Genomic DNA, 27,652 nt, shown 5'->3' with positions numbered 1-27,652 from the left:
TTTCACTTCTAAATAATAACTCTGGAATAGAAACAAACTAAAGTCTCACGTTTCTGTCAGCGCTGATCCGTCCACCCATTCCCATTTATATCTTCCTGATAGCCAATCATATCCTCCTGATGGCCGTTTAGCTTCCAGACCAATCCAGGACTTTCCTCTCAGGTTCAGTTCATTGACAAATTCCTGTTTGAGAAGAGACACAAATATTGTCTCCAGTCATAATTCAGCACTTCTGTTGTAGTGACATCATCTTGTGAACATGTCTGAAGGAAGAATAACTGTGATGAAACTTTTCTTCCATTGTGCAGAAATCAGAAAGAGCCAAAGAATCAATGAATATCAGCTCCTCCTGTAGCTCAGTCAGTGTTGCAGTGGAATCAGTGTTAACAAATCATTTGATTCAGTTGGATTGAATCAGAAAAATAATCTGGATTATGAGGATTTCTCTCATTTTATAACATTTCTGTTATTTCAATGTTTTGTGTTGACTTGGTTTCTAAGGATCATCTGAACTGGTTCCCATTTAATCCTGGTTCTTTAACTGCTTTGAATTCCTCTCCTTCATAATTCAATGTGAATCTCCAGTTTGCTGTATTGTAATCGATCCACCTCCCAAATCCTGCAATCATTTCCTGAATGGATTCTCTAATCTTCTCTCATCGGTTATTGTTCATAAAGTCATTTTAGTAGATGAGTCTAATTTACTTATTGATGATCCCTCTAACAACACTGCCACACAATTGATGAACACTGCAGCATCATTTCATGTAGTGCATCATGTTGTCGGCCCCACACATAACGCTGACCTTCCACATGTCTGACCTACTATCCAATCACAGATGTATCATCTTTGACAGGCTTACAGTCAGTGTTGTCTTCCCAGAGACAAACTGCTGTCACTCCCATGTCTTCTAATGACTGTGGACATTTTTAGATTTCTTCACTGGCAACATCAACAGTATCAGGTCAGAGTTCAAGTCTGTACCTCTTCAACCGCCCCAAGTCTCTCCTCCAGTTCTGTTGTTGGAGTTCAAACTCCTTCCTGCTGCCATCTCCCCCTGACTTCTCTCTATTAGAAACCAGTCCCTTTCATTTCAGCTGACTTTCAAACAGCCAGAGTCTTTGTGAGTGGGATCAACCCTCCTTACATCCCACTGTTTTAAATCAAGTTGCTCGTCAGCTCCTTCAGATCTTTGATCAATTCCAACCTGGTTCCAGACAAACCACAGCACTGAAACAGCTTTCATGAAAGTTACTAACCAGATTCTTCTGCGCTGGGATAAAGACTCCATTTGAGTCCTGCTTGACTTCTCTGCAGCCTTCATACTGTTGATGGTGCTCCTCTTATTAACACACTACAAACTGGCATCACTGGTGCTGCTCTCACATGGTTTTCTTCATACTTATCAAACAGATACTTCATATTAATCAACGTGTGTCCTCATCTGAGTCCCACATGCCTCAGTCCTTGGACCAGTTCTGTTCTCTTTATAAATGCTGCCCCTGTGACATCTGCTTAATGGTTTTAATGGGATCTCCTAGCACTGCTGTGCAGATGACACACACACTAATGCTTTTCTGTCGAGCCTCTCCTGCCTCAGTGAATGCTTCTCTGTCATCACTTCATGGATTTAAACTTCCTTCATCTCAAACTGAAGTTGTGCTGTTTGGCTCAGATTCTCTGAGGAGGTCAGTCAGTACATCGTCCCCCTCACCAGTAACATCCAATCACCTGTTAAAGATCATTTTGAACCAACAGCTGCATTTTGAGCCTCACATGTCAAAGGTCACCCAGTCTTGTTTCCTTTACCTCAGAAATATTGCAAAGATCAAATCTTTACTGTGATTCAATCATCTGGAACTTTGAGTTCATACTTTCTCCTGCCTGATTATTGTAATTCACTTTTCACCTGCATTTCTCAGTCCTCCATAGTTGGTCTGCAGTTAGTGCAGAACTCAGCAGCAAGGCTGCAAACAAAACCTGGCCTGCAGTCTCATATCTCACCTATTCTTGCTTCTCTTCACTGGCTTACAGTGAACTTCAGAATCCTCTTTTAAATCCTGTTATGAACATATAAAGCTGTGCATGAACAGGCCCCTGCTTATATAGCAGAGCTTCTTGGACCTTATCACTGCAGCCGGCCTCTCTGATCATCTAATCAGCGTCTCCCAACTGTCCCTCGCTCTGATTTGAACACCAGAGGCCATCGTGCTTTTGAGCTTGTTGCAGCCAAACTGTGGAACAGCCTTCCTCAGACTATCAGGTCAGCTGACTGTTAACGGCTGAAACTCATTTTTACAGGTTAGCTCTCCCTCAATCTTTTCCCCTTTATTTTCCTCCATAGTTTCTAACTGTTGTGTTTCTGATGGAATGAATGTGCTGCTTTGTTTATGTGTCTGTATGTTTGCACATGTATACTTATCATCAATGTGTGGCTTTAATTCACAGTATGAAGAACTTTGTAACTCACTGTCAGCTCCATCAAAGATCACACAGACATGAACAAACACACCCACCTGTTCCTCTTTGCTGTTTATCATCACCAGATCAGCTCCTTTATCCTGACAGGCTCTCCTGCTGTCAGACCAAGTTTTCCACTCAGTGGATTTAAAGTAACAGCTGCTTCCAAATCTCCTCCATCCTTCTGGACACTTCTCTTAAAGTCAAACACATGTTTTAAAGTCAGACTTTGTGTCCTGTTGTATCACATGAATCTTTGGTTCCTGTCATTTTCCCTGTAAATGCTTCATTTAAACTCAGGTTTTCTCTCTTATTCATAATGAACTGAAACTTACATTTATACAGAGAAACTGTTACACAGCATCAAACATTTAGGATTCAAAACAAAGACACAATCAGGTTATCACTGTGTAACACTGATGTTTTCTATCAGTTATTCAAACTTTATTACCTTCTATCTTCTCCTTCAGCTTCTTCACTTCTTCCTGTAACTGACTGTTGAGTCGTTTTGTTTCTGTAGAAAAAATCATGTTAAAAATGTAAATATAAATTTTATCTGACATTAGTATTTTCTTGTTAATTTTAAAAACTTTCTTACCTTGATGTTCAGTCTGTAGCTCGTTGTAACTGTGGTTCAGTTTATTGTGTTTGATTTGAAGTTTGTTGTTTTCACTCTTGTTCAAAGCATCTGAAATATTTCAGTGAAAGCAAAATAAAATAAAATAAAATGAGTGAAACGTTGAACAGAAATAATCTTCTTCCTCTGCTTTGTCAAATATCAATAAGAGTCAGAAACTTGCAGCCATTGCTCTTTAACATGTCCTGTGGGTGGAGGTGTTAGAACTACAGGAAATCTGATGAGCTAAATACGTATCAACTGTGAACAAAAACCACTGACAAGATTCAGAATAATTGTGCTTCAGTGTGGAGGAAGAAGGTGAAGAGTCAAACAGCATTTCTACACCTGTAGTCAGAGATGTTATCTATATGCTTTGAAAGAATAGATTCGGACTCATGTGACATGTGCCTGTTCTCACTGAAAATATGTCTTTTTACATTCAGTCAAAGCTGCTCTGAGGCTTCAACACTTCCTCATATCAAAGGTGTTTCCATGTGATCAGGTACTTCCTGTATTTGCTGTGGCAGAAGGACACGTTCTGGTTGTGAAGCTGCATGTTTGTTGGCTGCTGGGATTCAGTATCAGTCATACATTCATTTGCAGCCAAGATCCCATCTTTGTAGCTCAGACTGCTGAAGACTCACACTGACTGCCTGCAGCATCTCATATAGCACACACAGCATCAGTGTCTATGATACAGTAACAGACTGAACTTTGACCTGTTGTTATGACTGTCATCATATTTGTGTCATTTTGTGTAACTGCTGTGTTTTTCTGTCCTTCATGCAAAGCTCTGCATGCTGCGCCTCAGCTGTGACTGAATGAGAGGATGATAACGGGCATGTGCAGGTACTCTGCTGTGATTGGTGCACCAACATGCTGCTTTATGATTACATAAAGAGCCAAGATGGCTGCCGTCTGCAGACGACTCATTCAGCTTTTCCTTGTTCCAACCTGCCACACCTGTGCAGCTCTCACTCTGTGTTTCCTGATGAGTTTGAAGCAGGTTGTGTTATGGTCCTGGGTCTGTTATATGTGATTTAGATTTTTTTTGGCCTTTCTATTATTTTTATGTAACTTTAACTCTTTGGGTTTATATTCATATGCTAGTTTTGCATGTTATATTTTCAGTGTTCTGCCCTTTTGTGTAAAGTTTCTGTCAGTGTTGGAGCCATTTTATGTTTTTGGTGCTATTGCAATTTCTCAGCACAAGAGGGAGTAGTAACCCTACTTGCCACTGTCGCCATAACCTTTTAATCCAGGTTCAGTGGTGCTCAGGTGTGATGAGATGGGACAGAGGCAAACAGTGTTTTGACCGTGTATCAGTGTGAATCAGGTCGTGTGAGATCCTTTTGGTGTCATCTTCAGAAATTAGAAGAATAAAGAATACATTTTTAATTTAATGGAAATGATTAATGGACACTTTGCACAGGTCAGAGCACCTGTCACTCATCGAATTTAAAAGTCTTCTTAAAACATATTTATTCGCTGAAGCCTTTGGCATTGATTAGAGGGGTTGACTCAATTTGTTTTAACATGTTTCAATTTATTGTATCTATTTATTTTATCGTATCTCATTTTAATTTTCTTTACGTATGCTATTAACATGTACAGCACTTTGTGAAACTCTGGTTTTATGTTAAAGTGCTTTAGAAATAAAGTTGGTATGGTATGGTATCTTGATCTTCGATTAGCGATGTTTGGCCCTACAGTCAGTGATGTTTCCTTTGTTTGATTACTTCCTGTTTAACCTTTGTTTAACCTGTGTCTGCTGTGTTTGGCATTTAGTTTACTTTCCTTCTGTTTTCCTGTGATTAGGTTCAGCTGTGTTCCCCTCCTGTTTCATCGTCCCACATTACCTCATGTATTCATTCCCATTGTTTCCCTCACCCTTTGTCCAGTTGTCTCACGAGCTGTGCTGTTCCTAATGTTTTTGCCTGTTTTTCTTTCTTATGGACTTTAATGTTTCCTGTTTCTCCACCATCTGTACTTTCCTGGAATAAACACACTTTATGTTTAACATTTGCCCACCATGTTCTGCATTTGGGTCCTGAAGCTTCCACCACACCGTGGACAACATAACCTGATAGTTTGTAGGGCTGAGCTGCCTTTGACTTTGAACAGTTTTCTCCTGTTTATGTTAGTTTGGGAGGTCAGCAGCTGCAACTTGTTTTGTTTCTTTTTATCAGATTATCTTTACACAAGAATCTGATTTAAAACATAAAATTAACCCACTCTCAAATACAGTCATCTCCAACTTTAATACTTCTTAATAGTTTCTTACCTTCCATCTTGTCCTTCAGCTTCACTTCTTTCTGCAGCTGCTCTTTTTCCAAACTCACTAAAATATCTGGTTAGAAATGCAACAAAACAGGAAATTAATTTAAAATCATTGCACTTTCCCAGATGGACTTTTTTATTCTCACTTTAGATGAATGGAACTAACATGAACTTGTTAGCTAGCTGTTTAATACACCAAGTGAACTAACTAGTCGCACAATGACAGACGGCCACTGTCTAACATAGTGTGGCTGCACCTGCATCAGTCTGCAGCAGATGCTGCTGCCTGTCTGCTTTGTTGATGTAATCACAGAATCAGCGTGTTGAGTGAAGAGTTTGAAGGAACAACAAGAACATTCACTCCACAACACACACAAGATATGAGCCAGGAATCATGCACACAGACACACACCTGCTAATCAGTGCTAAGTAACAGACTCATGAAATACTAGAAGCTCAGTCAGCAAAACCAACGTGTTGGTCAGGCTGTACCACACAGCAGCTCATATTATTGATCAGAGAATTCCATTTAAAATGCCACCGTGCAGTTTTTATGAAGAGGAAACTATCCTTAGAGACCAAAACTCATTTGGTCCTGAATGGAAACATGTTTTTACTGCAGCAAAGGTGCTCATTTTAACATGGGAGTGTATCATGAGCATGATAATAAAACTCCTCACAGCGTGTTGTGATTCCAGCCAGAATCAGCAGATACAGAACCACCAGCTTCACTTCAACAGCTCTGAAACGGCTTCTTTTCACAGCTGGAAGCTTCTTCTGGGCTTTTATTTCTACGAAGGCAAAATGGAGAGAAAAGAATTTGTTAATTTAATTATTAAACATGTTTTAATCATAATTTGTTTCCCATTTTTTCAAGCGTATTTTATTGGTTTATCGTCAGAAAGACTTTCCACCTGCAGCCGACCTGATGATGAGCTGAACAAGTTCATTCCAGCAGTTTTGATATTTACAGGAGACTTTGTCACATGTTTGTCTTCAGGTGACTTTTACATATGTGAGAACAGAGACTCTGATTGACAGAGAAACGCTTTGATGTGACTCAGAAACAGACGAATGTGTATCAGCGTGTTTCACACAAAGACCAGATCATGAAGACAATGTTGGTTATTATAACATGAATATTATGTCATTAAAACAATATCTCCATGATTTGCTGAAATGAAAACAGAGTTGTTATTCATTGGTCTGATTTCCTGTCAGCTAAAACTAGCTGTGACAAGTGTGCTTCGAGTAGTTTCTGTGGTTATACTCACTCCACAGTGTCGAGCAACACTTCCTTGTTTCTTATATTTCTGCCTTCACCACTGATCTGTGAGATAACTCCTCCAACACTTTTCTGTCAGCTTGTTTCTACACTTACTAAAATAACACACTGATACTTTAAACTAGACACTTTTTATCATTTATTCTCTAAATAAACAGAAAACATTAAAAAATATAGAAACATATAAACCATGATAAGAGCAGAGACTGCACACCTTCACCAAAGCTTGAACTTTCCTCCACACCATGAATAAACTGAGTCTCTGGATCCAAAAGCTTTGATGGATCTGTATTAGTTTGATATTTTATTGAGAAGATGGAAACAGTCTCTCCTGATTCCTGATGCCTCAGTATTTGATACTTACCTCCGTCCTGTGTTGAAACATGGACCTGACGGTCTGTGCAGGAGTCCACATTCTCATGGAGGAGGACCAGTCCCTCCAGTCTCTCTCCTCTGTCCTCTCCTTTGCTGTATTTCACATTCATGCTCAACTCTGGATCCTCATCAATGATGGAAGACATTTTAAGATGCTCAGTTTTCAGCAGTGTCAGTTTCCTGTGCAGCAGAGCCGTCACTCAGTCGCTGTGTTTCTCTGTTAACTGGAGCTTTTCTATGTGAAGCTGATTCTGATTCTGCAGTAAATCATAAGTAAACGTTGGTCCTCTGTATTCTGATGCTGCTGTCGCTTCGCTGTCTCTGTCTCTCTGTGAGCTGCTTTCAACAGGAGGTACAGACGTCATGACAGGAAAAGCTAAACCACATTTTGTTCATAGTTAGAATTAAAACTGATAACACAAAGTCCAACTTTCTGGGTTTATTCAACAAATTAAACTAAATTTCCTTCAAAATAAAATGTTTGCATTTTATTTTATTTATTTATTCATTCATGGTTTGAGTTTATGAACTCTACTTTTTCACAGATATTTCTTTGTTCTTGTTTTTTGGACAGAGACCATTGAAACAGTAAAGAAAGTGGAGAGAGAGGGGCTGAGCTGCAGCACAGAGCCTGGGCTGAACATGAACCTGAGCCTCTGCAGTACTTTTTACTGCTGCTAGTCTTTCTGTCCTGACAGATGTGATGATCTGATCTGTGACTAAATAAGAACACAGACGTGTTTATATGACAGCCGAGTCACATGATGGAACAAATTTATAGGACAAAATGATAAAAGTGCATCTGAACGGTTTCTGAAAATATTTTTCTTATCTGATATGAAACTCACGAATACGTTGTGCAACATGTAATGTGCCACGCATCCTCGTGTCCTCATTTGACATCATCAGATGTTACAGCCGAGATAAAATGGAGGGGGTGGGGGGGGGGGGGGTGGGGGGGGGGGGGGGGGAAGAGAGAGAGAGAGAGAGAGATTGACAGCGAGTCTTGAGATGTGAGAGATTTGTCATGTTTAGTGTGTTTGGAGTGTGTAGATAGCAGTGTCAGGAAAGTTCCTATGAAAAAGTAATTAATTATAGTAACATTATAGTAACTAGTTACTTCTTCAAAAAGTAACTGAGTTACTAGATTCTAAAAGTAATTAATTACTTGAAAAGTAACTCTTGTGTTACTTTAAAAAAATGTTTAACTCTCTGGGGTCCAGGGTATAATCCATTTTTAACTACTTTTGATGTTTCCTCCACATTTCACCTTTAAAAACTATTTACTTGCCTTGTTTGGTCTCATTCTCTTCAGCACAACCTCACGTGTCTGAATTTACAGTCATGTTTTCATTTTGACAAACTGTATTAACACAACTGATCTAAATCAGACAAAAAACTGTAACAACCACAAACATGTTTAATGATCATATTTCATAACTTTAAATGCAAATATAAACTGTCAATTTTAAAATCCTATGCACAAGTTTTGCAAACAACAAAGTTATTTGCATCCATTTAATTTTACCTTGATTTTTAAAATAACCATTTCAAACTATTTACAGAACAATCAGCTGTTCTTCAACAAGATGTCACACAAATTATTTGTGCCAAATATTTCTGTCCACTATAAAGGAAACATCACAGCCTGATACCTGCAGGTCTGACAGCAGCAGGTGTGACACTCCTGTTCCTACCTGGAGACAGCAGTCGCCTCATTGTTCTGACACACAACACAAAACTATCCACAACACTACACACTAACTACACAAGACAACACACTAACCACACACTCCAAACACACTAAACGTCACAAATCTCTCTCTCTCTCTCTCTGTCACTCCTAAAACATCTCCCTCTTCCTAAACAACCAAATGTCATGTTGCCATATCATTTTTTAATTGGTCGACATGGTGCATTTTTCCACCAACACAAAATGGGTGTTTTTGTTTTGTTTTTTTTATTTTTTGCTCATAAGCAGAGAGGTCTCGCTGCGCTGTCCTTAGACAGCAAACGTGACGAAACTATTGAGGAAAAAATGCCGCGTATATCTTGTTTATCATGACTCTGGTTTTACGTGGCACAATTTACAAACCTTGTTGCTTTGTCATCTTGAAGTGGTCATGTGATTGGCTTACCACGACTACTTTATTCTTCCTCAGTCAAACAGCAGCACTCGTGCCATTGTTTTGCCTCCTGAGCTCCAGGTGTTGTGCCAAAAACTGATCGTCTACCAGAAAGTGATTGCTGTCCGTGGGCAATCTGTAGCATCCAGATTACTTACAGCTACTTACGTGCAACTGATATAAGATGCAGTAAGCTGAACACAGCTTCAACCGTCTGTTTGTTGAAAAATAGTAACGCGAGTGCATTTTCTTGTTAGTAACCACAGCTGGACTGGCGGTGATTTTTTGTTTTTACGGCCGATGATTATTTATTTCATTTTTTTAGTAACGGTATAAACAATGAAAGGTGTTGGATTGGCCAGATGCTGGCCGATGTGTCAAAATAACTCAGTTGTTTGGTGGTGGCTGTGGCGGAGCTTCCACAGAGGCCAGCAGGTGGATGTTCATAAGGTTAGTTAGTAGAGTTGCCGTCCCGTACAAACGGAATCGTCCCACATTCAGAGAAAATATTACGCGGTAAATGACGTCAGTGCGCACACTGTGTCTGAGGAGGATGTGCGGAAGTGCTTCAGGAAGGTGAACGCACGCAAAGCTACTGGTCCGGACGGGATTCCCGGCCGCGTCCTCAAGTCATGCGCGGCTCAGCTGTCTGGAGTGTTCACGCACATCTTCAACCTTTCCCTCTCTCTGTCTGTAGTCCCAGCCTGCTTCAAAATGGCCACCATCGTCCCTGTACCCAAATCCTCCACCATCTCCTCATTGAACGACTGGCGACCTGTAGCCCTGACCCCCATCGTAAGCAAATGCTTCGAGAAGCTGGTCAGGGACTTCATCTGCTCTGCACTACCCGACTCACTGGACCCTCTACAATTTGCATACCGCCACAACAGGTCCACCTCTCCCCCCTTCACCCTGCCCCTCCCCAATCAAGACTCAACGACCACCCCCACCCTCCCCAATCCAGACTCAACGACCACCACCACACCTCTCACCCCCCTTTCCTCCTCCCTGAAACTCAGAATACACACTCAGGATGTGAGCCGACTATTCCAGAAACAGAAGCCCAGGAAAGCCCCCGGACCAGACGTTGTCTCACCCTCCTGCCTCAAAACCTGTGCTGAACAGCTGGCTCCCATTTTTACTCGCATCTTCAACACATCCCTGGAGCTGTGTGAAGCTCCCTCCTGCTTCAAACGCTCCACCATCATCCCTGTTCCCAAGAAACCCACCATCACAGGACTGAATGACTACAGACCTGTCGCCTTGACGTCTGTGGTCATGAAATCCTTCGAACGACTAGCCCATCTGAAAGACATTACAGGCCACCAGCTGGACCCTCTGCAGTTTGCCTACCGGGCAAACAGGTCGGTGGATGATGCAGTGAACATGGGGCTGCATTACATCCTGCAACACCTTGACCGCCCGGGAACTTATGCCAGGGTCCTGTTTGTGGACTTTAGTTCGGCTTTTAACACCATTGTGCCTGAACTTCTTTCCTCCAAACTCTCCCAGGTCATCGTGTCACCAGCTACCTGTCTGTGGATCACCAGCTTCCTGACAGACAGAAAGCAACAAGTGAGGCTGGGGGAGATCACCTCTGAAACCCGGTCCCTCAAGGATGTGTCCTCTCACCACTACTGTTCTCCCTCTACACTAACGACTGCACCTCCAAGAACTCGGCTGTCAAACTCCTAAAGTTTGCAGATGACACCACTGTCATTGGCCTCATTCAAGATGGTGATGAGTCTGCATACCGGCAGGAAGTTGAGCAGCTGGTACTCTGGTGCAGTCAGCACAATCTGGAGCTGAACACGCTTAAGACTGTAGAGATGACAGTGGACTTCAGGAGACATCCCTCAACTCTGCTCCCCCTCACCATATCAGACAGCCCTGTGTCAGCTGTGAAGATCTTCAAGTTCCTTGAAGAGGATGTACTTCCTGAGACAACTGGGGGAGTACAGTCGACACAGGAGCTGCTGATCCAGTTCTACACTGCGGTCATTGAGTCTGTCCTGTGCTCCTCCATCACAGTCTGGTATGGAGCAGCCACTAAACAGGACAGGAGCAGACTGCAGCGGACTGTACGGGCAGCAGAAAGGATCATCGGCGCCCCCCTGCCCTCCATCCAGGATCTGTACCTCTCAAGAACCAGGAAACGGGCAGGGAAAATCATCGCAGACCCCTCACACCCTGCACACAGACTTTTTGATCTGCTGCCCTCTGGCAGACGGTACAGAAGCCTGCAGACCAGGACCACCCGACACAGGAACAGTTTCTTTCCCCTCGCCATCTCCCTTCTTAACAGTTGACCTGTCACACTGCTTCCACTGCCAGACTGCAGCTGCACCTTATGTACATTTTGTAGTATTCATTCCACCTCATTCATTTCTGTATTTTATGTATATAAGTTTAGATTCGTTATTTATAGTTGGTTTAACTCAGCTTTGTGTATGTATGTGTAATGTGTATATATAGACACGTGTGTGTCTGTGTGTGTGTGCGTGTGTGCGTGCACGTGCGCGTGTGCGTGTGCGTGTGTGTGTGTGTGTGTGTGTGTGTGTGATTTACATTGCTGTGCTTGAGAGCCACCATCTACCGGAACCAAATTCCCTGTATGTGTCTGCACATATACTTGGCCAATAAACACGATTCTGATTCTGATTCTGATGATGCCATAGCCCTGACACTACACACTTACACACTGCCCTGTCACACCTGGAGAAGAGAGACACGTATGTGAGAATGCTGTTTGTAGATTACAGCTCAGCATTCAATACCATCGTTCCCTCGAAGCTGGACAGGAAACTGCAGGATCTAGGACTGAGCAGCTCCCTCTGCAGCTGGATCCTTAGCTTCCTGTCTGACAGACGCCAAGTGGTCAGACTGGGCAGCATCACCTCATCCCCCATCACACTGAACACTGGTGCTCCACAGGGGTGTGTACTGAGCCCTCTCCTGTACTCACTCTACACCTACGACTGCACGGCCACTAACAGCTCCAACATCATTGTGAAGTTTGCGGACGACACTACAGTGGTGGGTCTTATCACCAACGGTGATGAGACGGCTTACAGGGAGGAGGTCAGCGCCCTGACCCACTGGTGTCAAGACAACCATCTCACCCTCAACGTCGCAAAGACAAAGGAGTTGATAGTGGACTTCCGGAGGTGCAGAGAAGTACACACCCCCATCACCATCAACGGCGCTGCTGTGGAGAGAGTGAGCAGCTTCCGGTTCCTTGGAGTACATCTGGCTGAGGATCTTACGTGGTCAGTACACACAAACAAAACAGTGAAGAAGGCGCAGCAGCGCCTCTTCTTTCTCAGGAGACTGAAAAGATTCGGCATGAGCCCCCGCATCCTCAGGACCTTCTATCACTGTGCCATTGAGAGCATCCTCACTGGATGCATCACCACCTGGTACGGCAACAGCACCGCTTACAACCGTAAAGCTCTCCAGAGAGTAGTGCGGTGCTCTGAACAGATAATTGGAGGTGAGCTTCCCTCCCTCCAGGACATCTACAGGAAGCGGTGCCTGAGGAAAGCGGGGAGGATCATCAAGGACTCCAGTCACCCCAGCCATAAACTGTTCAGACTGCTTCCATCAGGAAGGAGGTTCTGCAGCATCCGGTCCCGAACCAGCAGACTGAGAGACAGCTTCTTCCATCAGGCCATCAGACTGCTGAACACTTCATAGACACCTCAGCTTCACTACTGGAACTTCAACATTATGCACTACACACTGTATATAAATGCCACTTGTTTTGCACATGTCCAACTACCAACCTCTGTATATTTTATGTATTTTATCTTATTGTTTACTCTATTTAATTTGTAAAATATGTACATACGCACGCACGCACGCGCACACACACACACACACACACACACACACACACACACACACACACACACACACACACACACACACATATGTACACACACGTAGAAAAACATATTTAGTATACACATTCAGTAATATGCCATTCTTATATTTTGCTTGTTCTTATGGTATTGTATTTTTGCACACCTCTGTTGCTTGTGAAGATCGCACACAAGAATTTCACTCACATGTTGTGTACCAGTGTACCTGCACATGTGATGTGACTATAAAAGTCATTTGATTTGATTTGAAAAGGAACACAGTTTGTCCCGGACTTCAGCTTGAATGAAAAAAGAAACAAATGTAACCCTCGTAAGATTTACAGCAATCAGAAGTACAGGGTTCTTTGAATGCATCGTAGTTCTCGTCTGATAGTTTAATTCCCGGGCTTGCCCTGAAGGCATCACCTGCATCTCGGTGCGCGTGAAGGTGTGGTGTAGAAGAACAAAGACGGCAAGGAAAACCTCCATGCTGCCGCGGAGCACGGTTTTTCCCAGTTGAAAGAGAGAAAAGAGGTTCAATTAATATTTGTGAGAGAGCTGTCGTTAGCGGTGAACCAAAGACGGGTACCTACCTCGAAGGAGTCGGAGTGTTTCTTCGAGCCTTTTGAACTATTCTGGTGAGTTAGCCTAGCTCACATAGCACCGCTATTGCAGTTCAATGCACTGAAAAAAACAACTAACCAGTCAGAATAGTAGTAAATGTGTTTAATTATGTTTAAGATGTGTTTTCATAGTATTGCAATGTTGTGACAGTTTTGTTTATTATGAGTGTTTAGTGTTTTTTCCTTTCTTGAGCCTGCTAGTTCAGCCGCGGCCAGCTAAGTGGTTATGCGATTAGGGTTGCCAACCGTCCCTTAAAATACGGAATCGTCCCGTATTTCGAAACAAAAGTACACGTCCCGTATTGAGCTAATAAGCGACGCACTTTGTCCCGTAATACAGTGAGAATCAAAAGTAGTCTATAACTTTTAATGGAATTAACGCTTTGTTTGAAAACATAATTCCCAGCCCCTCTCCTGCTTTGTGACCAATGAGCTGACAGCACACTTATGACAATTCGAGTATGACAATTCAGATTACCGCTCATCTCATTGGTCGAGGAAAGGTCGCTTAGGGAGAAAATACCGGAAGACAACAGGTGACCACAACAAGAAGCATGGCCAACAGGGAAACAAACCCCGACACTGCGGTGCAAGTCTCGGACGACAGTACACCTAAAGCTGGGCAGACACTGTGCGATTTTTTCAGTCACGTTATTCAGCTCCTGCTCAAACTGCACGATTGACTCGCAGGGTTAGAAGTTGGTAGGTCATGATGCAGGGTCTCACACTATACGGCCCGATGCTCTGATGCGACCTGAGTGCTCACACTGTGCCTCCATAACATGAAGGTTATAACAGAAAATCTGTCGCGCTCTCTCTCTGTCTTTCACTCACACAGACACACCACCACCATCAACTTTGCTAAATTGCTAATGAAAAACATTGATCAGGCAGCTGTGATTGAGCAGCATGTAAATCCAACTGTTTTCACGGTTGTTGTGGTCGTGATAATTTTGTGATGCCACATCGAAAAGGCTCGTATGAGCTTTCCAAAGTTCTACAAGTTGTGCCTCCATCGCTTGTGTCCAGATCACACGCCGCACAGCCATGCTGCTCAGTCTTTTTCACCGACGTTTACGTGTTTGCGCGTGAGCAGTGTGCTTCTCGTTATCCCACGTATACTACACGATGCACGATGAAGGCCAAAATCGGGCCGATCACCAAGTCGGTCGCATGACTCAAAAATCGTCTCAAAATGGGCCAAAATTCACACAGTGTGCGCCCAGCATTAGAGCAGCAATGTTTGTTCACTCAGAGAAAGAAAAAAAAGGCTGCAAAAGTACAGGGAGGAATGGGAAAAGGGAAACACCTGGCTGGAAAAGTGCACGATAACACCTTTAAAGCGCACTGCACTGTGTGCCGGCGCACTTTTTCCATAGGCATGCTTCTAGTGGTGGGCACATGAAGAACATGAGGGGCGTGAAAGCTCGGGGAACCCTTAACCAATTTTTTGTCCACCAGGCCACGGCAGAAGCAGATATGATATGTAAACACTGTTTGTTGTTTAAACCCTCTGGTTAAGGTTAATATGGGCATGTGCAGTGAATATCAGGGCTATGTGGCCAGAAGTGTGATAATATAATTTATTTTGTGTAATAAACAACTGCAAGAATAGATGATTACAACAAATAGATGACTAATACATAAAAGTAATACATAGATGAATAATGATGATGAGTTAAGATGCGTAATCATGGGAACAAGCGGGTTTACAAACAGGAGCAGTGATTAGCTTTAGAAAAGCTGAAATAATACCTCAACTGAAGCCAATTGTACTAAATGCACTATATGTGCACTGTTACAAGAATATTTTTGTTCTATTGTTTTATATTAATTTATATAATTTTAAGTTAAGCAGGACAGAGTTCTTTTAAAGAAAGATTTACTTATATTCTCAAAAGTTAAGCATGACAGGCTTCTGTTTAAGAAAGAGACCTGTTTTACTGTGTTAATGTTGTCATTTTGAGCTAAAAATAAACGGCTAAATGATCATTTGTTTCCCATATGGTCATATCACAAAGAATATGCATCTGCTTAAATCAAATTCAAGTCAAATGGTTAAAAAATAATTTCACACACAAAAAAAAGAGCTACAAAATTCACCACACTGGGAAGGGTGAACTGGGTTGCCCGGCCCTGGCCACGAGGTGTCCCTTATTTATTTTTCAGGGAGTTGGCAACCCTAGTACAGGCTGGCATTAGCTGCTTAGAGGATGCTAACTTCAGTTCATATATAGATGTGTTGAACATGACATCAGAGATGTTTTCTTTATATTCTGTTGATGTTTTGAAATATTTCAAAGTGTCTCCAAGTTAAATGTTGAGCCTTTAATATAGCGACACTTAGAGCTCTGAAGCCGTTTTCTCTCGTTTACAATTCAACCAATAAGTTACTGAGTAAGTTAATTTATCTGTAATTAAAGTCATCAACACTTAAAGCTTTATATGAAATATTTGTTTTTCAAATCCATCATACAAAAAATTAAATACAACTTCCATATAAAATGCAAAACTAAATATATATGACTCACATAACACAATTAACATTTAATGTCTTTCTGTCACTTTCACATACACAGAGGTTTAAAAATGTCCTTCTGATGTTCCAGCTGATCAGAACCTTTAAAATTCTTATTAATCAAACATATTTTTTGCTGAACTTTTACAAACAAGACATTTACTGTAGTTTTAGGACCAACAGGCTGATGAATAAACCAAGTAAAGCAAAGTAAAGACAAGCTGCACTTTGACTTTTATTAGAACAATTTGCTGGAACTACAGAGTAATGAAGTACTTCAAGGTTTTGTGTGGATGACTTCCAACCTTACTGTACAGCACAGAGCACAGAGGGACAATATATGTAATCAATATATGATGCAGAATGAACAAGTAAAGACTGTAAGCTGAGTCTGAGGCTCATGCAGGACATTTCATAGTGAGGTGTCTTTGGTTGGATTATTCACACATTTACATCAAAGCACCAAACTCATTTCTCACAGATGAAGGTCGTTGAATAAGAATAATATAACTGTGTCCATTTCCCATAATAGTCACAGCAGACTCCATAGTGATCATAACTGGGACTCTCATGTCCTGCTGCCCAGAACCTGTCAGAGAGATCAAATCTGATATGAAACTGGACTAAACTCATAACTATTGTCACATTCATATAAATATGCGTCTCTTTTGGAATATTTCCAATATTTGCTGTATTTCTTTCCCAGGTTTCTCGCCCACTTTCCCTCCTTTAGACTTTTCTCTGAGAATCATCATGCACACTAAAACAGCTTTCAAGCTTTGATGAATATGAAATCTTCCTGCTGTAAAAATGGAGAATAAAAAGAAGTCAGAGCTGACTTTCTGCTGTTTGAAACTGTTTTGTCAGCTGTTTACAGACATCACTTTGAAATGTGTGTCTATCAGGTCATATTTACTGAAGCTTCTTCCTTCATATGTTCTGAAGTTTTACAAACACCAAAGAAGAAGAGACAGGAATTCTCTGAAACACTTTTTGTTCTGTGAGAAAAGAAACATTACAGCACAAAAACATGAAGACAAATTGAACAAAGTGAAATGTGTCGGTCGCTGCTTTGAACATGTTTCAATCCTGATTCCTTCAAACTGACTTGTTGTAACTGAACGTCATCACAGACTGCAGATGAAGAGAGTTCAAGCACAGCTGTTCATTCAAAGGAGGATTTCTGCTTTTCTTTACATTCAGTTTGTGGGGCTGTTGGAAAATAGCTCAACTCATGTATTGCTGATCTATCTTCCAAAACATCAGTGTTTCACTTCTAAATAATAACTCTGGAATAGAAACAAACTAATGTCTCACGTTTCTGTCAGCGCTGATCCGTCCACCCATTCCCATTCATATCCTCCTGATGTCTGGTTGGCTCTCAGACCAATCCAAGAGTGTCCTCTGAAATTACTGACAAATTCCTGTTTGAGAAGAGACACAAATATTGTCTCCAGTCATAATTCAGCACTTCTGTTGTAGTGACATCATCTTGTGAACATGTCTGAAGGAAGAATAACTGTGATGAAACTTTTCTTCCATTGTGCAGAAATCAGAAAGAGCCAAAGAATCGATGAATATCAGCTCCTCCTGTAGCTCAGTCAGTGTTGCAGTGGAATCAGTGTTAACAAATCATTTGATTCAGTTGGATTGAATCAGAAAAATAATCTGGATTATGAGGATTTCTCTCATTTTATAACATTTCTGTGTAAATTAAATGTTTGTCAAATGTATAAAAACTTTACGTTTGAATGTGTCTGCAACAAAAAAGGAGAATCCAAGAAATCCATCAGAGTGGAGACAGGAAGCAGGTCACAGACTGACAGCAGGTCAAAGACACAAGTAACAGATGACTGTCAGCTCCATCAAAGATCACACAGACATGAACAAACACACCCACCTGTTCCTCTTTGCTGTTTATCATCACCAGATCAGCTCCTTTATCCTGACAGGCTCTCCTGCTGTCAGACCAAGTTTTCTTCTCAGTGGATTTAAAGTAACAGCTGCTTCCAAATCTCGTCCATCGATCAGGACACTTCTCTTAAAGTCAAACACATGTTTTAAAGTCAGACTTTGTGTCCTGTTGTATCACATGAATCTTTGGTTCCTGTCATTTTCCCTGTAAATGCTTCATTTAAACTCAGGTTTTCTCTCTTATTCATAATGAACTGAAACTTACATTTATACAGAGAAACTGTTACACAGCATCAAACATGTAGGATTCAAAACAAAGACACAATCAGGTTATCACTGTGTAACACTGATGTTTTCTATCAGTTATTCAAACTTTATTACCTTCTATCTTCTCCTGCAGCTCCTTCACTTCTTCCTGTAACTGACTGTGGTTTTTACTCAGTTCATCATAACGGCTCTGTAACTGAGTCAGGCTGGTTTTTGTGCCTTTAGAGAAAAAAGATTCAAATTAAGTTAAAATGTTCTACAAATATATCTGTGATATAAGAACTTGGTGTTTGCTTACCTTGAAGTTCATCCTGCAGCTCACTCTTGTTCAAAGCATCTAAAAATATTTCAGTGAAACCAAAATAAAATAAAATAAAATAAAATGAGTGAAACGTTGAACAGAAATAATCTTCTTCCTCTGCTTTGTCAAATATCAACAAGAGTCAGAAACAGGGTGATCCGAAGGGCCAGCTCTATTCTAGGATGCCCTCTGGACCCAGTGGAGGTGGTGAGTGACAGGAGAACGGCGGCTAAGCTGTCATCCCTGATGGACAACATCTCCCACCCCATGCAGCAGACTGTGACAGCACTGAGCAGCTCCTTCAGTGGGAGACTGCGGCACCCACGGTGTGGGACGGAGAGATTTCGCAGGTCTTTCCTCCCCACTGCTGTCAGACTCCATAATAAAGACTTTAACTGATCAAGCACACACATCCATACATATGCAATAATACTAAGTGCAATAATCCTTTCTGTCATCGTTGTATTTTTACTCAGTTGTATATAGTATTTGTATTTGTATTCTATTTTTATCTTATTGTATATTTATTTTATTTTATTCTACTGTATATAGTATTTTATTTTATTCTATTCTGTACAGTTGTGTACTGTATTTATTCTTATTGTATTCTAATTTTTGCCTCATAACTTTTGCACTGTCCACTTCCTGCTGTGACAAAACAAATTTCCCACGTGTGGGACTAATAAAGGTTATCTTATCTTATCTTATCTTAAACTTGTGCAGCCATTGTTCTTTAACATGTCCTGTGGGTGGAGGTGTTAGAACTACAGGAAATCTGATGAGCTAAATACGTATCAACTGTGAACAAAAACCACTGACAAGATTCAGAATAATTGTGCTTCAGTGTGGAGGAAGAAGGTGAAGAGTCAAACAGCATTTCTACACCTGTAGTCAGAGATGTTATCTATATGCTTTGAAAGAATAGATTCTGACTCATGTGACATGTGCCTGTTCTCACTGAAAATATGTCTTTTTACATTCAGTCAAAGCTGCTCTGAGGCTTCAACACTTCCTCTTTCTGCTTATTTATAATTAATAAATGTTTCTTCCTGCAGCTTCCAGGAACTTCCTGCTTTCAGACGTCCTTTTGCAGGCGTCTCTGTTCTCACATCATAGATTTGTGATGTTTCTGCTGATCCAGCATTAAGTCTGTCACAGCTCCACCAGGAGCTAAAGGTCAGCTGAAGATCATCAACTGATTTAAAACACAAAATAAGTATATTTTAAATCCAACCATCTGCAGCTGCTGGAAGTTTTCTCTGTATTGTTCTGTTGTTGTGATTTGGCACTTCATATAAATAAAATGAACTGAATTCAATTTTCCCATCAGATGAATGGAGCTAACATTAGCTTGTTAGCTACCTGCTTAATACACCAAGTGAACTAACTAGTCGCACAATGACAGACGGCCACTGTCTAACATAGTGTGGCTGCACCTGCATCAGTCTGCAGCAGATGCTGCTGCCTGTCTGCTTTGTTGAGATAATCACAGAATCAGCGTGTTGAGTGAAGAGTTTGAAGGAACAACAAGAACATTCACTCCACAACACACACAAGATATGAGCCAGGAATCATGCACACAGACACACACCTGCTAATCAGTGCTAAGTAACAGACTCATGAAATACTAGAAGCTCAGTCAGCAAAACCAACGTGTTGGTCAGGCTGTACCACACAGCAGCTCATATTATTGATCAGAGAATTCCATTTAAAATGCCACCGTGCAGTTTTTATGAAGAGGAAACTATCCTTAGAGACCAAAACTCATTTGGTCCTGAATGGAAACATGTTTTTACTGCAGCAAAGGTGCTCATTTTAACATGGGAGTCTGTGGGGACTGACTCGCTTTCAGCATCAGCCTCCAGTGGTCATTAAAGGAACTGCAGTGTTTGCTGCTTCTGTGTTGGCTTCATGTACTTCCTGTATTTGCTGTGGCAGAAGGAGACGTTCTGGTTGTGAAGCTGCATGTTTGTTGGCTGCTGGGATTCAGTATCAGTCATACATTCATTTGCAGGAGAAGTTCAGAGGTTGTATCTTATCTTACAGCATATGGACAGGATGATGATCCCAGCTAACATCAGGAGGCACAGCACTCTTAGACCCAGTGTAGCACATCTGAAAGAGCCCTTCAGGACTGAAGGAGGATTCAGAGTCTGTGGTCCTGTTAGAAAGCAGTGTGGATGTTGGTTTGTGCTTATTTCCTGTCAGTCTGTGGTTAACAGACCTGTGGTTGTGGTTGTATCAGCTTAATGTCAAAAAAGGGTTGGTTGCCAAAAAACAAAGGAAATATAACATCTGCACTGTGACTGAAAGAAGTTCCTGTTAATCAATAAGTGACGTACAAACTATTGTGGGAAAGAATTTAAATTAAAAAGGTTCATACAGCAAATGGAGAAACAGATGTTTGGTGGGCTGCAGTAATTTGGCTTTAAAAGCTGACTGTAACAAACTGGAAGTACATTTAGATTCATAATTGACTTACCTCCTTCCTGCGACTGAAAATGATCATAACTATCTCTCATCTCATCTGTACTCTCGTAGATATCCACCTCCCTCTGCTCCCACTCTGCTCCGTCCTGCTTTCTGCTGTATCTCACCTTCTTTGATAGATCTGGTTTGGCATAAATATCTGAGGACATCGTGAGAGGACGGAGACGCTGAGCAGGAGTTTAAACTGTACTCTAACAGTTCTGCAGTACTGACCCTGGTAGATATCGAGCTGTTTTATTCTTGTCCAGCCTTCTGTCTGCTTTCAGGCAGGAAGAAGCTTTGAGGAAGTGGCAGCGTGTAAGGAAACACAGACCGTGTGATTAATTTGCATAAATATTTCTTAACTGCATTTTGTGTTTCTCTTAACTACAGATAAAACTCTGTGTTGTACAATACAGTGGGGCAAAAAAGTATTTAGTCAGCCACCGATTGTGCAAGTTCCCCCACTTAAAATGATGACAGAGGTCAGTAATTTGCACCAGAGGTACACTTCAACTGTGAGAGACAGAATGTGAAATAAAAATCCATGAATCCACATGGTAGGATTTGTAAAGAATTTATTCGTAAACCAGGGTGGAAAATAAGTATTTGGTCACCTCGAACAAGGAAAATCTCTGGCTCTCACAGACCTGTAACGTCTTCTGTAAGAAGCTTTTCTGTCCCCCACTCGTTACCTGTATGAATGGCACCTGTTTGAACTCATCATCTGTATAAAAGACACCTGTCCACAGCCTCAAACAGTCAGACTCCAAACTCCGCCATGGCCAAGACCAAAGAGCTTTCGAAGGACACCAGGAAAAGTATTGTAGACCTGCACCAGACTGGGAAGAGTGAATCTACAATAGGCAAGCAGCTTGGTGTGAAAAAATCAACTGTGGGAGCAATCATCAGAAAATGGAAGACATACAAGACCACTGATAATCTCCCACGATCTGGGGCTCCACGCAAGATCTCATCCCGTGGGGTCAAAATGATCATGAGAACGGTGAGCAAAGATCCCAGAACCACACGGGGGGACCTGGTGAATGACCTGCAGAGAGCTGGGACCAAAGTAACAAAGGTCACCATCAGTAACACACTACAATCCCGCAGTGCCAGACGTGTTCCGCTGCTGAAGCCAGTGCATGTCCAGGCCCGTCTGAAGTTTGCCAGAGAGCACATGGATGATACAGCAGAGGATTGGGAGAATGTCATGTGGTCAGATGAAACCAAAGTAGAACTTTTTGGTATAAACTCAACTCGTCGTGTTTGGAGGAAGAAGAATACTGAGTTGCATCCCAAGAACACCATACCTACTGTGAAGCATGGGGGTGGAAACATCATGCTATGGGGCTGTTTTTCTGCCAAGGGGACAGGACGACTGATCCGTGTTAAGGACAGAATGAATGGGGCCATGTATCGTGAGATTTTGAGCCAAAACCTCCTTCCATCAGTGAGAACTTTGAAGATGAAACGAGGCTGGGTCTTCCAACATGACAATGATCCAAAACACACCGCCCGGGCAACAAAGGAGTGGCTCCGTAAGAAGCATTTGAAAGTCCTGGAGTGGCCTAGCCAGTCTCCAGACCTCAACCCCATAGAAAATCTGTGGCGGGAGTTGAAAGTCCGTGTTGCTCGGCGACAGCCCCAAAACATCACTGCTCTCGAGAAGATCTGCATGGAGGAATGGGCCAAAATACCAGCTACTGTGTGTGCAAACCTGGTAAAGACCTATAGTAAACGTTTGACCTCTGTTATTGCCAACAAAGGTTATGTTACAAAGTATTGAGTTGTATTTTTGTTATTGACCAAATACTTATTTTCCACCCTGATTTACCAATAAATTCTTTACAAATCCTACCATGTGGATTCATGGATTTTTTTTTCACATTCTGTCTCTCACAGTTGAAGTGTACCTCTGGTGCAAATTACTGACCTCTGTCATCATTTTAGGTGGGGGAACTTGCACAATCGGTGGCTGACTAAATACCGTAATTGTCGGGCTATAAGCCGCTACTTCTTGCACAAGTTTTGAACCCTGCGGCTTTTAGTCAGGTGCGGCTTTTCTATGGATTGTCCATGAGCGGATTTGTTTTGTTTGTTCCGCTGTTGTACGGCACTACGTTGCTTGGCGGAAGGATCGGGGTTCAAGAGTGGTATGTTGGTCACATGTCCATCTGCCAGGCAAAGTAGTGCCGTACGAAGTAGCACGAAAAACAAACTTCAAAGTAGCACTACGCGTTCAGCGGGAGGCGTGGATGACGAGCGGCGATAAACTTGCGAAAAGCAAGTTATGCTCAACTCCACCATTGGATTCTGACAGCGTGGAAAAGTTTGAAAACATCCACGATCACCAACGGATTTCGAAGGGCTGGACTGCTGCATGATGGAGAGGAGGACACCGCCACGGCCCTTCTGAGGGTGTTCGACTCTGACACTGACAACGAGGATTTCTTTTGTTTTGAAAGGGACAACGAAGGAGAAGCGGAGAGTGGATGACGAAGCCATCCTGAACCTGTTCGTTTCCGACACTGGAGGAGAGGACTTTGGTGGTTTTTTGCGCAGGAAGAAAAGAAAGATGGTGAATGACTGACTTTTCTTCTTGTTAAAGCCGTGTCACTGCACCTGAGCCTAAAAGGCCGAATCTATTTTTCTGGTGTGCTGTAGGTTATTGTTATGTACTACATTTGTTACTCATTTATGAAGCACAGTACATGTTTCGTACTTGTAATTACCGCTACTTGTACATATGCCCTAAAAAGTGATGTGATGTGTCTCCAAACAGCCGTCTCTTTCCTGACAATTCCCTTTGTGCATATTCTCCTACATATGATAAGTCAACATTGAAACACCTGCGGCTTTTAGTCAGGTGTGGCTAATGTATATACAAAACAGGATTTTCCCCTGATTTTAGCTTGTGCGGCTAATATTCAGGTGCGCTCTGTAGTCCGGGAAATACGGTACTTTTTTGCCCCACTGTATGTGTACTTTGTTGAGCTTTTGACTGAGTTTGCATAAAGCAGAAAATGTATAAACTCTTCTTTTTCTAAAGACGTTGAACGTTCACACATAAAAGCACAAACACAGTCACACCTCAGTGTCACAGTTGGTTCGACCCAGGAAATGTTATTTTGTCAGTTACAGTTTGTTTTCTTGCTGTTGCCTTATAGAGAAACAAACTGTAGAACTGTTGAGGTTCATCCAGTCGATGTGGAAAGTTTGAACCACGTCTCAAACACTCTTTAAATGAACAACAATTAAATTTAGCTTCACTGCTGACCGAAGATTTTACAAAGAACAAGATGTTTGTGTTCATTCATTTGTGTTTTTCCCTTTTTAGGTCACTCTGTAACTTTTCCTTTCAATTCTACATTTTGCACTTTCAGGAAAACTGATGCAGTTCATTTTTTGTGTTCTTTGATTTGATTTTCAAAGGAATACAGAAGTACTTGTGTGAAAAAGTGTCCAACATAAGGAGGAAAAGTTTTTTGAAATTACAGTGCACTTAAATGTTGCACATCTTACTGTGAGGTCACCAGGAAATACTCCTTGTTGTTGGGCCGTCCTGGTTAACACACCTCTGCAACATTACATGAGAGTCGGGTACTCGGCCTCTGGATTTGTAAATCTGGGCTGGTGGGTTCAAACTTCAGGAGATCACACTCCTCAGCCTCCCTGAGAAGGTTTATGTCAGAATATTGAAGGAGAAACTCCATCCAATTGTGAAATCTCAAATTCAGAGCAACAGTGTGGTTTCCATCCTGGTCATGCAGCACTGGACGAGCTCTTCATTCACTCCAGGATGTGTGGGAGTGATGTCGTCCAGCTTACTGTAGGTTGGTTGAAGTTGAGTGTGAAGTAGTTGGGATGACATTTAGCACCTTCAATTCTGAGGTTCTCAGCTGGAAAAGGGTGTTGTGCCTGTTTAAGGCTGGAAATGAGTTTCTTCCAAGTAAAGAAGTTAATGAATCCTTGAATTTTGTTCTCGAGTGAGAAAAGAAAGCAGCAGGATGTTAGAAGCCAGATTGGTGCAGTGATCCTGTCTGTTGGGGTGAAGAGAGAGCTGAGCATGAAAGTGCTGCTGATTTATCAGATGAGCTACATTCTTACCTTCACCTCAGTAATGAACACAAGCTGTGAGTACTGACTGAAAGAGTGAGATACAAGGGGTGGAAACAAGCTTCTACCTAAAGGTGTCTGTGGGCTCAGAGCTGGAGCTCCTCCACACTGAAAGCACCTGACTAGGATTACACCTGTGTGCTACTTAGGTGTTGGAGGTTTGTCCAACTGGAGGACACACGTTGTCTTAATCATTCAATTCAGTTTGACTTCTACAGCTCCAAATCACAGCAACAGCCTCAAGGTGCTTTATGTTGTGAGGTCGACCCTACAATAACATTACAGTAACAAGTTTGCTGTTTGTGTGTTTTCCAGTGAAGTAGGAGAAACACAGCAGTGTGGGAACAGGAACTAAACACAATCAGGTCTGCAGCATCAAATCATTTCACTTCTAATGTTCAAAATCAAACATCTAACATATTGGAATCAAATTCCTCACAGCGTGTCATGATTCCCACCACAATCAGCAGATACAGCACTCCCAGGTTCACTTCAAAAGCTCTGAACCAGCTTCTTCTCACAGCTGGAAGCTTCTTCTCGGTGTGAACATCTACAAAGATAAAACAAAAAGTCCATTTATGAAGCACTAATGAGAGACTTTGGAGCTTTTTATTAATCCTCACTGTAGGAATGATCCCAGTAGAAAGTAAATCAGATTTACCAAACAAATTAGTCGAGTTTGTTAAAAAGTTACAGGAACTCAAACAAGGACAAAGTAACATTAGTCCATTCCAGCTGTTGTGATCGGTCGGTGCATTTCTGGCCACTTCTTGGTCGCAGCTTTTGAATAGATCAGTGAGAGAAAAACAATCCTCCTCTCAATATAAGGACTAAATGACCAAAACTATCCTGATGGACGTGAGGGAACGTAGAAAGAAGTGTAGAAACCTGAGGGACAAATATGGAGGAGAGTCCCAGAATATTAGTTTGTATGATGATCATCTGCACGCGGGTCAGAGCTGTGAGGAAAGTGTAATGCTGAGGAACAACCATGAACTGTGGAAACTTTAAAGCTGATTTATAACAGAGTGGTGCTGGGTGTGTGTTACTCTGTGTTTGTGCTTCAGTTACACTCAGTTAGCTTTCTGCTAGCTGTTTCCATCAGTTTGCTTCTCTCCTCTCTACACTCACTCATACTGCATTTTGATGCAGCTGAACTCACAATGAATCTGCATCTTTCTGTTCCTGTTGTCAGACCACAGAACAACTATGACCTACTGATTTAAACGTGCTGCATTAACTACAGGGGGAAGCTGCTAACACACTGGAGCTGCATACCAAGCTGCTGCTCTGCACCTCTGAAAGACGCATTTTTGGAAGCACAACATTGTCGGACAAACTCGACATTCACATATGTTTAAAACAATGACTGTGTGGACAATCTGGCTGTATTTACAGTCATGTTATCACTTGGAGAGGAAGCAGAAAGAGCTGTGCTGCTCCTATTGGCTGCTTCTCTCTGCCACTCACAGACCTCTTCCTGAAAGCAGAGCAGCAGCTGAACCAGTTTGACTTGAAGCCACAGACACTGAAACAGTCAGACGGTTAGAAACGGAGCTCCTAACTGGGAGTAAACAGGCCCAGTGCAACAAATGATCTGTGTGCCAGTTTGGACTGGAAACATATTCTGGGGACATGTGACACGAACACTAATATGTCTTAAAGTGGTCGGATATCAGAGCTTTAAAAGACACTGAACAACACTTTCATCACCAACATTTTCTTTGGTTTGGTCACTTTGATGATTTCCTGCTTACCAGCTTCTTGTAGGCCAACGTCAGGGTGCTGCTCTCCATCATCTAACACCTCCACCTCACTTTGCTCTCTCACTCCTCCATCCTCTTGGGACCCTCTGCTGTATTTCACCCTGAAATCTTCAACACTTTGAATTTCTGTAGACATTTTGAGCTGAAAGATCTTTGAGCAGCTTCACCGTCTGTCTGTGTCTTTAAGTCCGACAGCTTTGAAGAGAAAACAAAGAGGAAGTAAAACAGGACGAGTCACAGTTCTTCTGACACGTCAGGAGGCGTCAGACTGTCAGTTATGTACAAATGAAAACAACATTCAACAAGATCTGAAGTTCAGTTACAAGAATGTAAAACACTGGAAGAAGTTTTGTTTTTAATATTTTCTATCACAGAGATAATAAGCTTTAACTCAGCAGCTGCAGTATGTTTATAATAACACGGCTTTGTTAGACGCTGCCTTCTACAAACTGTAAGCACATCGAAGCAGCAGAGAGAAGAAGTGTTTGTGACACAGGAAATATGTCAGAGTGAACTATTTATTCATCTTTATTTTTACCAGCACAGAAACTAACAGGGCAGCGTGGTGCTGCAGTGGTGAGCACCATCACTTCTCAGAAAGAGAGTTCCTGTTTTGGGTGGAGTCTTTCTGTGTGGAGGCTCATGGTCCTGGTCTGTGAGCCAGCG

General features: G+C 41.9%; 2 protein-coding genes across 2 annotated transcripts; both read right to left on the bottom strand.

Moving 5' to 3' along the window:
- Positions 1-45: 45 nt before the first annotated feature.
- On the bottom strand, positions 46-27,346 carry LOC146643065 (uncharacterized). The gene is made up of 7 exons (XM_085396925.1): positions 26,978-27,346; positions 25,660-25,770; positions 5,365-5,430; positions 3,060-3,149; positions 2,913-2,975; positions 2,518-2,657; positions 46-183 (listed from the first exon to the last, which is right to left on the bottom strand). The coding sequence occupies exons 1-7, from the start codon at positions 27,120-27,122 to the stop codon at positions 46-48; spliced, it is 753 nt and encodes a 250-aa protein (XP_085253051.1). The 5' UTR covers positions 27,123-27,346.
- LOC146643066 (C-type lectin domain family 4 member C-like) lies at positions 15,545-21,534 on the bottom strand. Its single transcript, XM_085396062.1, has 7 exons — positions 21,115-21,534; positions 20,677-20,793; positions 18,630-18,668; positions 18,446-18,550; positions 18,051-18,190; positions 17,468-17,574; positions 15,545-16,739 (listed from the first exon to the last, which is right to left on the bottom strand). Exons 1-7 carry the CDS (start codon positions 21,269-21,271, stop codon positions 16,619-16,621), a joined length of 786 nt encoding a protein of 261 aa, XP_085252188.1. The 5' UTR covers positions 21,272-21,534; the 3' UTR covers positions 15,545-16,618.
- Positions 27,347-27,652: the final 306 nt, after the last annotated feature.

This window comes from Rhamphochromis longiceps, linkage group LG22 (assembly GCF_057381845.1).
Source record: "Rhamphochromis longiceps isolate RC_006_pf linkage group LG22, R_longiceps_female_GT1.1, whole genome shotgun sequence".
NCBI classification, from domain to species: domain Eukaryota; kingdom Metazoa; phylum Chordata; class Actinopteri; order Cichliformes; family Cichlidae; genus Rhamphochromis; species Rhamphochromis longiceps.
Note: the sequence above shows the minus strand (reverse complement) of the source record. Positions and strands in the feature narration are given on the sequence as shown.

What these genes read in the sequence shown, in the direction of transcription:
- LOC146643066 (XM_085396062.1), bottom strand. Translation starts at nt 21,271, where the DNA reads ATGTCCTCAGATATTTATGCCAAACCAGATCTATCAAAGAAGGTGAGA. An exon ending in GCTGCAGGAGAAGATAGAAG is followed by an intron (nt 18,191 to 18,445) that starts GTAATAAAGTTT and finishes TTTGACTTTAAG; the next exon opens with AGAAGTGTCCTGATCGATGG. An exon ending in GGATCAGCGCTGACAGAAAC is followed by an intron (nt 16,740 to 17,467) that starts GTGAGACATTAG and finishes TCTCTCTGACAG; the next exon opens with GTTCTGGGCAGCAGGACATG.
- LOC146643065 (XM_085396925.1), bottom strand. Translation starts at nt 27,122, where the DNA reads ATGTCTACAGAAATTCAAAGTGTTGAAGATTTCAGGGTGAAATACAGC. An exon ending in GGTGGGAATCATGACACGCT is followed by an intron (nt 5,431 to 25,659) that starts GTGAGGAATTTG and finishes ATTTCTAACCAG; the next exon opens with ATATTTTAGTGAGTTTGGAA. An exon ending in GCTACAGACTGAACATCAAG is followed by an intron (nt 2,976 to 3,059) that starts GTAAGAAAGTTT and finishes TTTTTTCTACAG; the next exon opens with AAACAAAACGACTCAACAGT.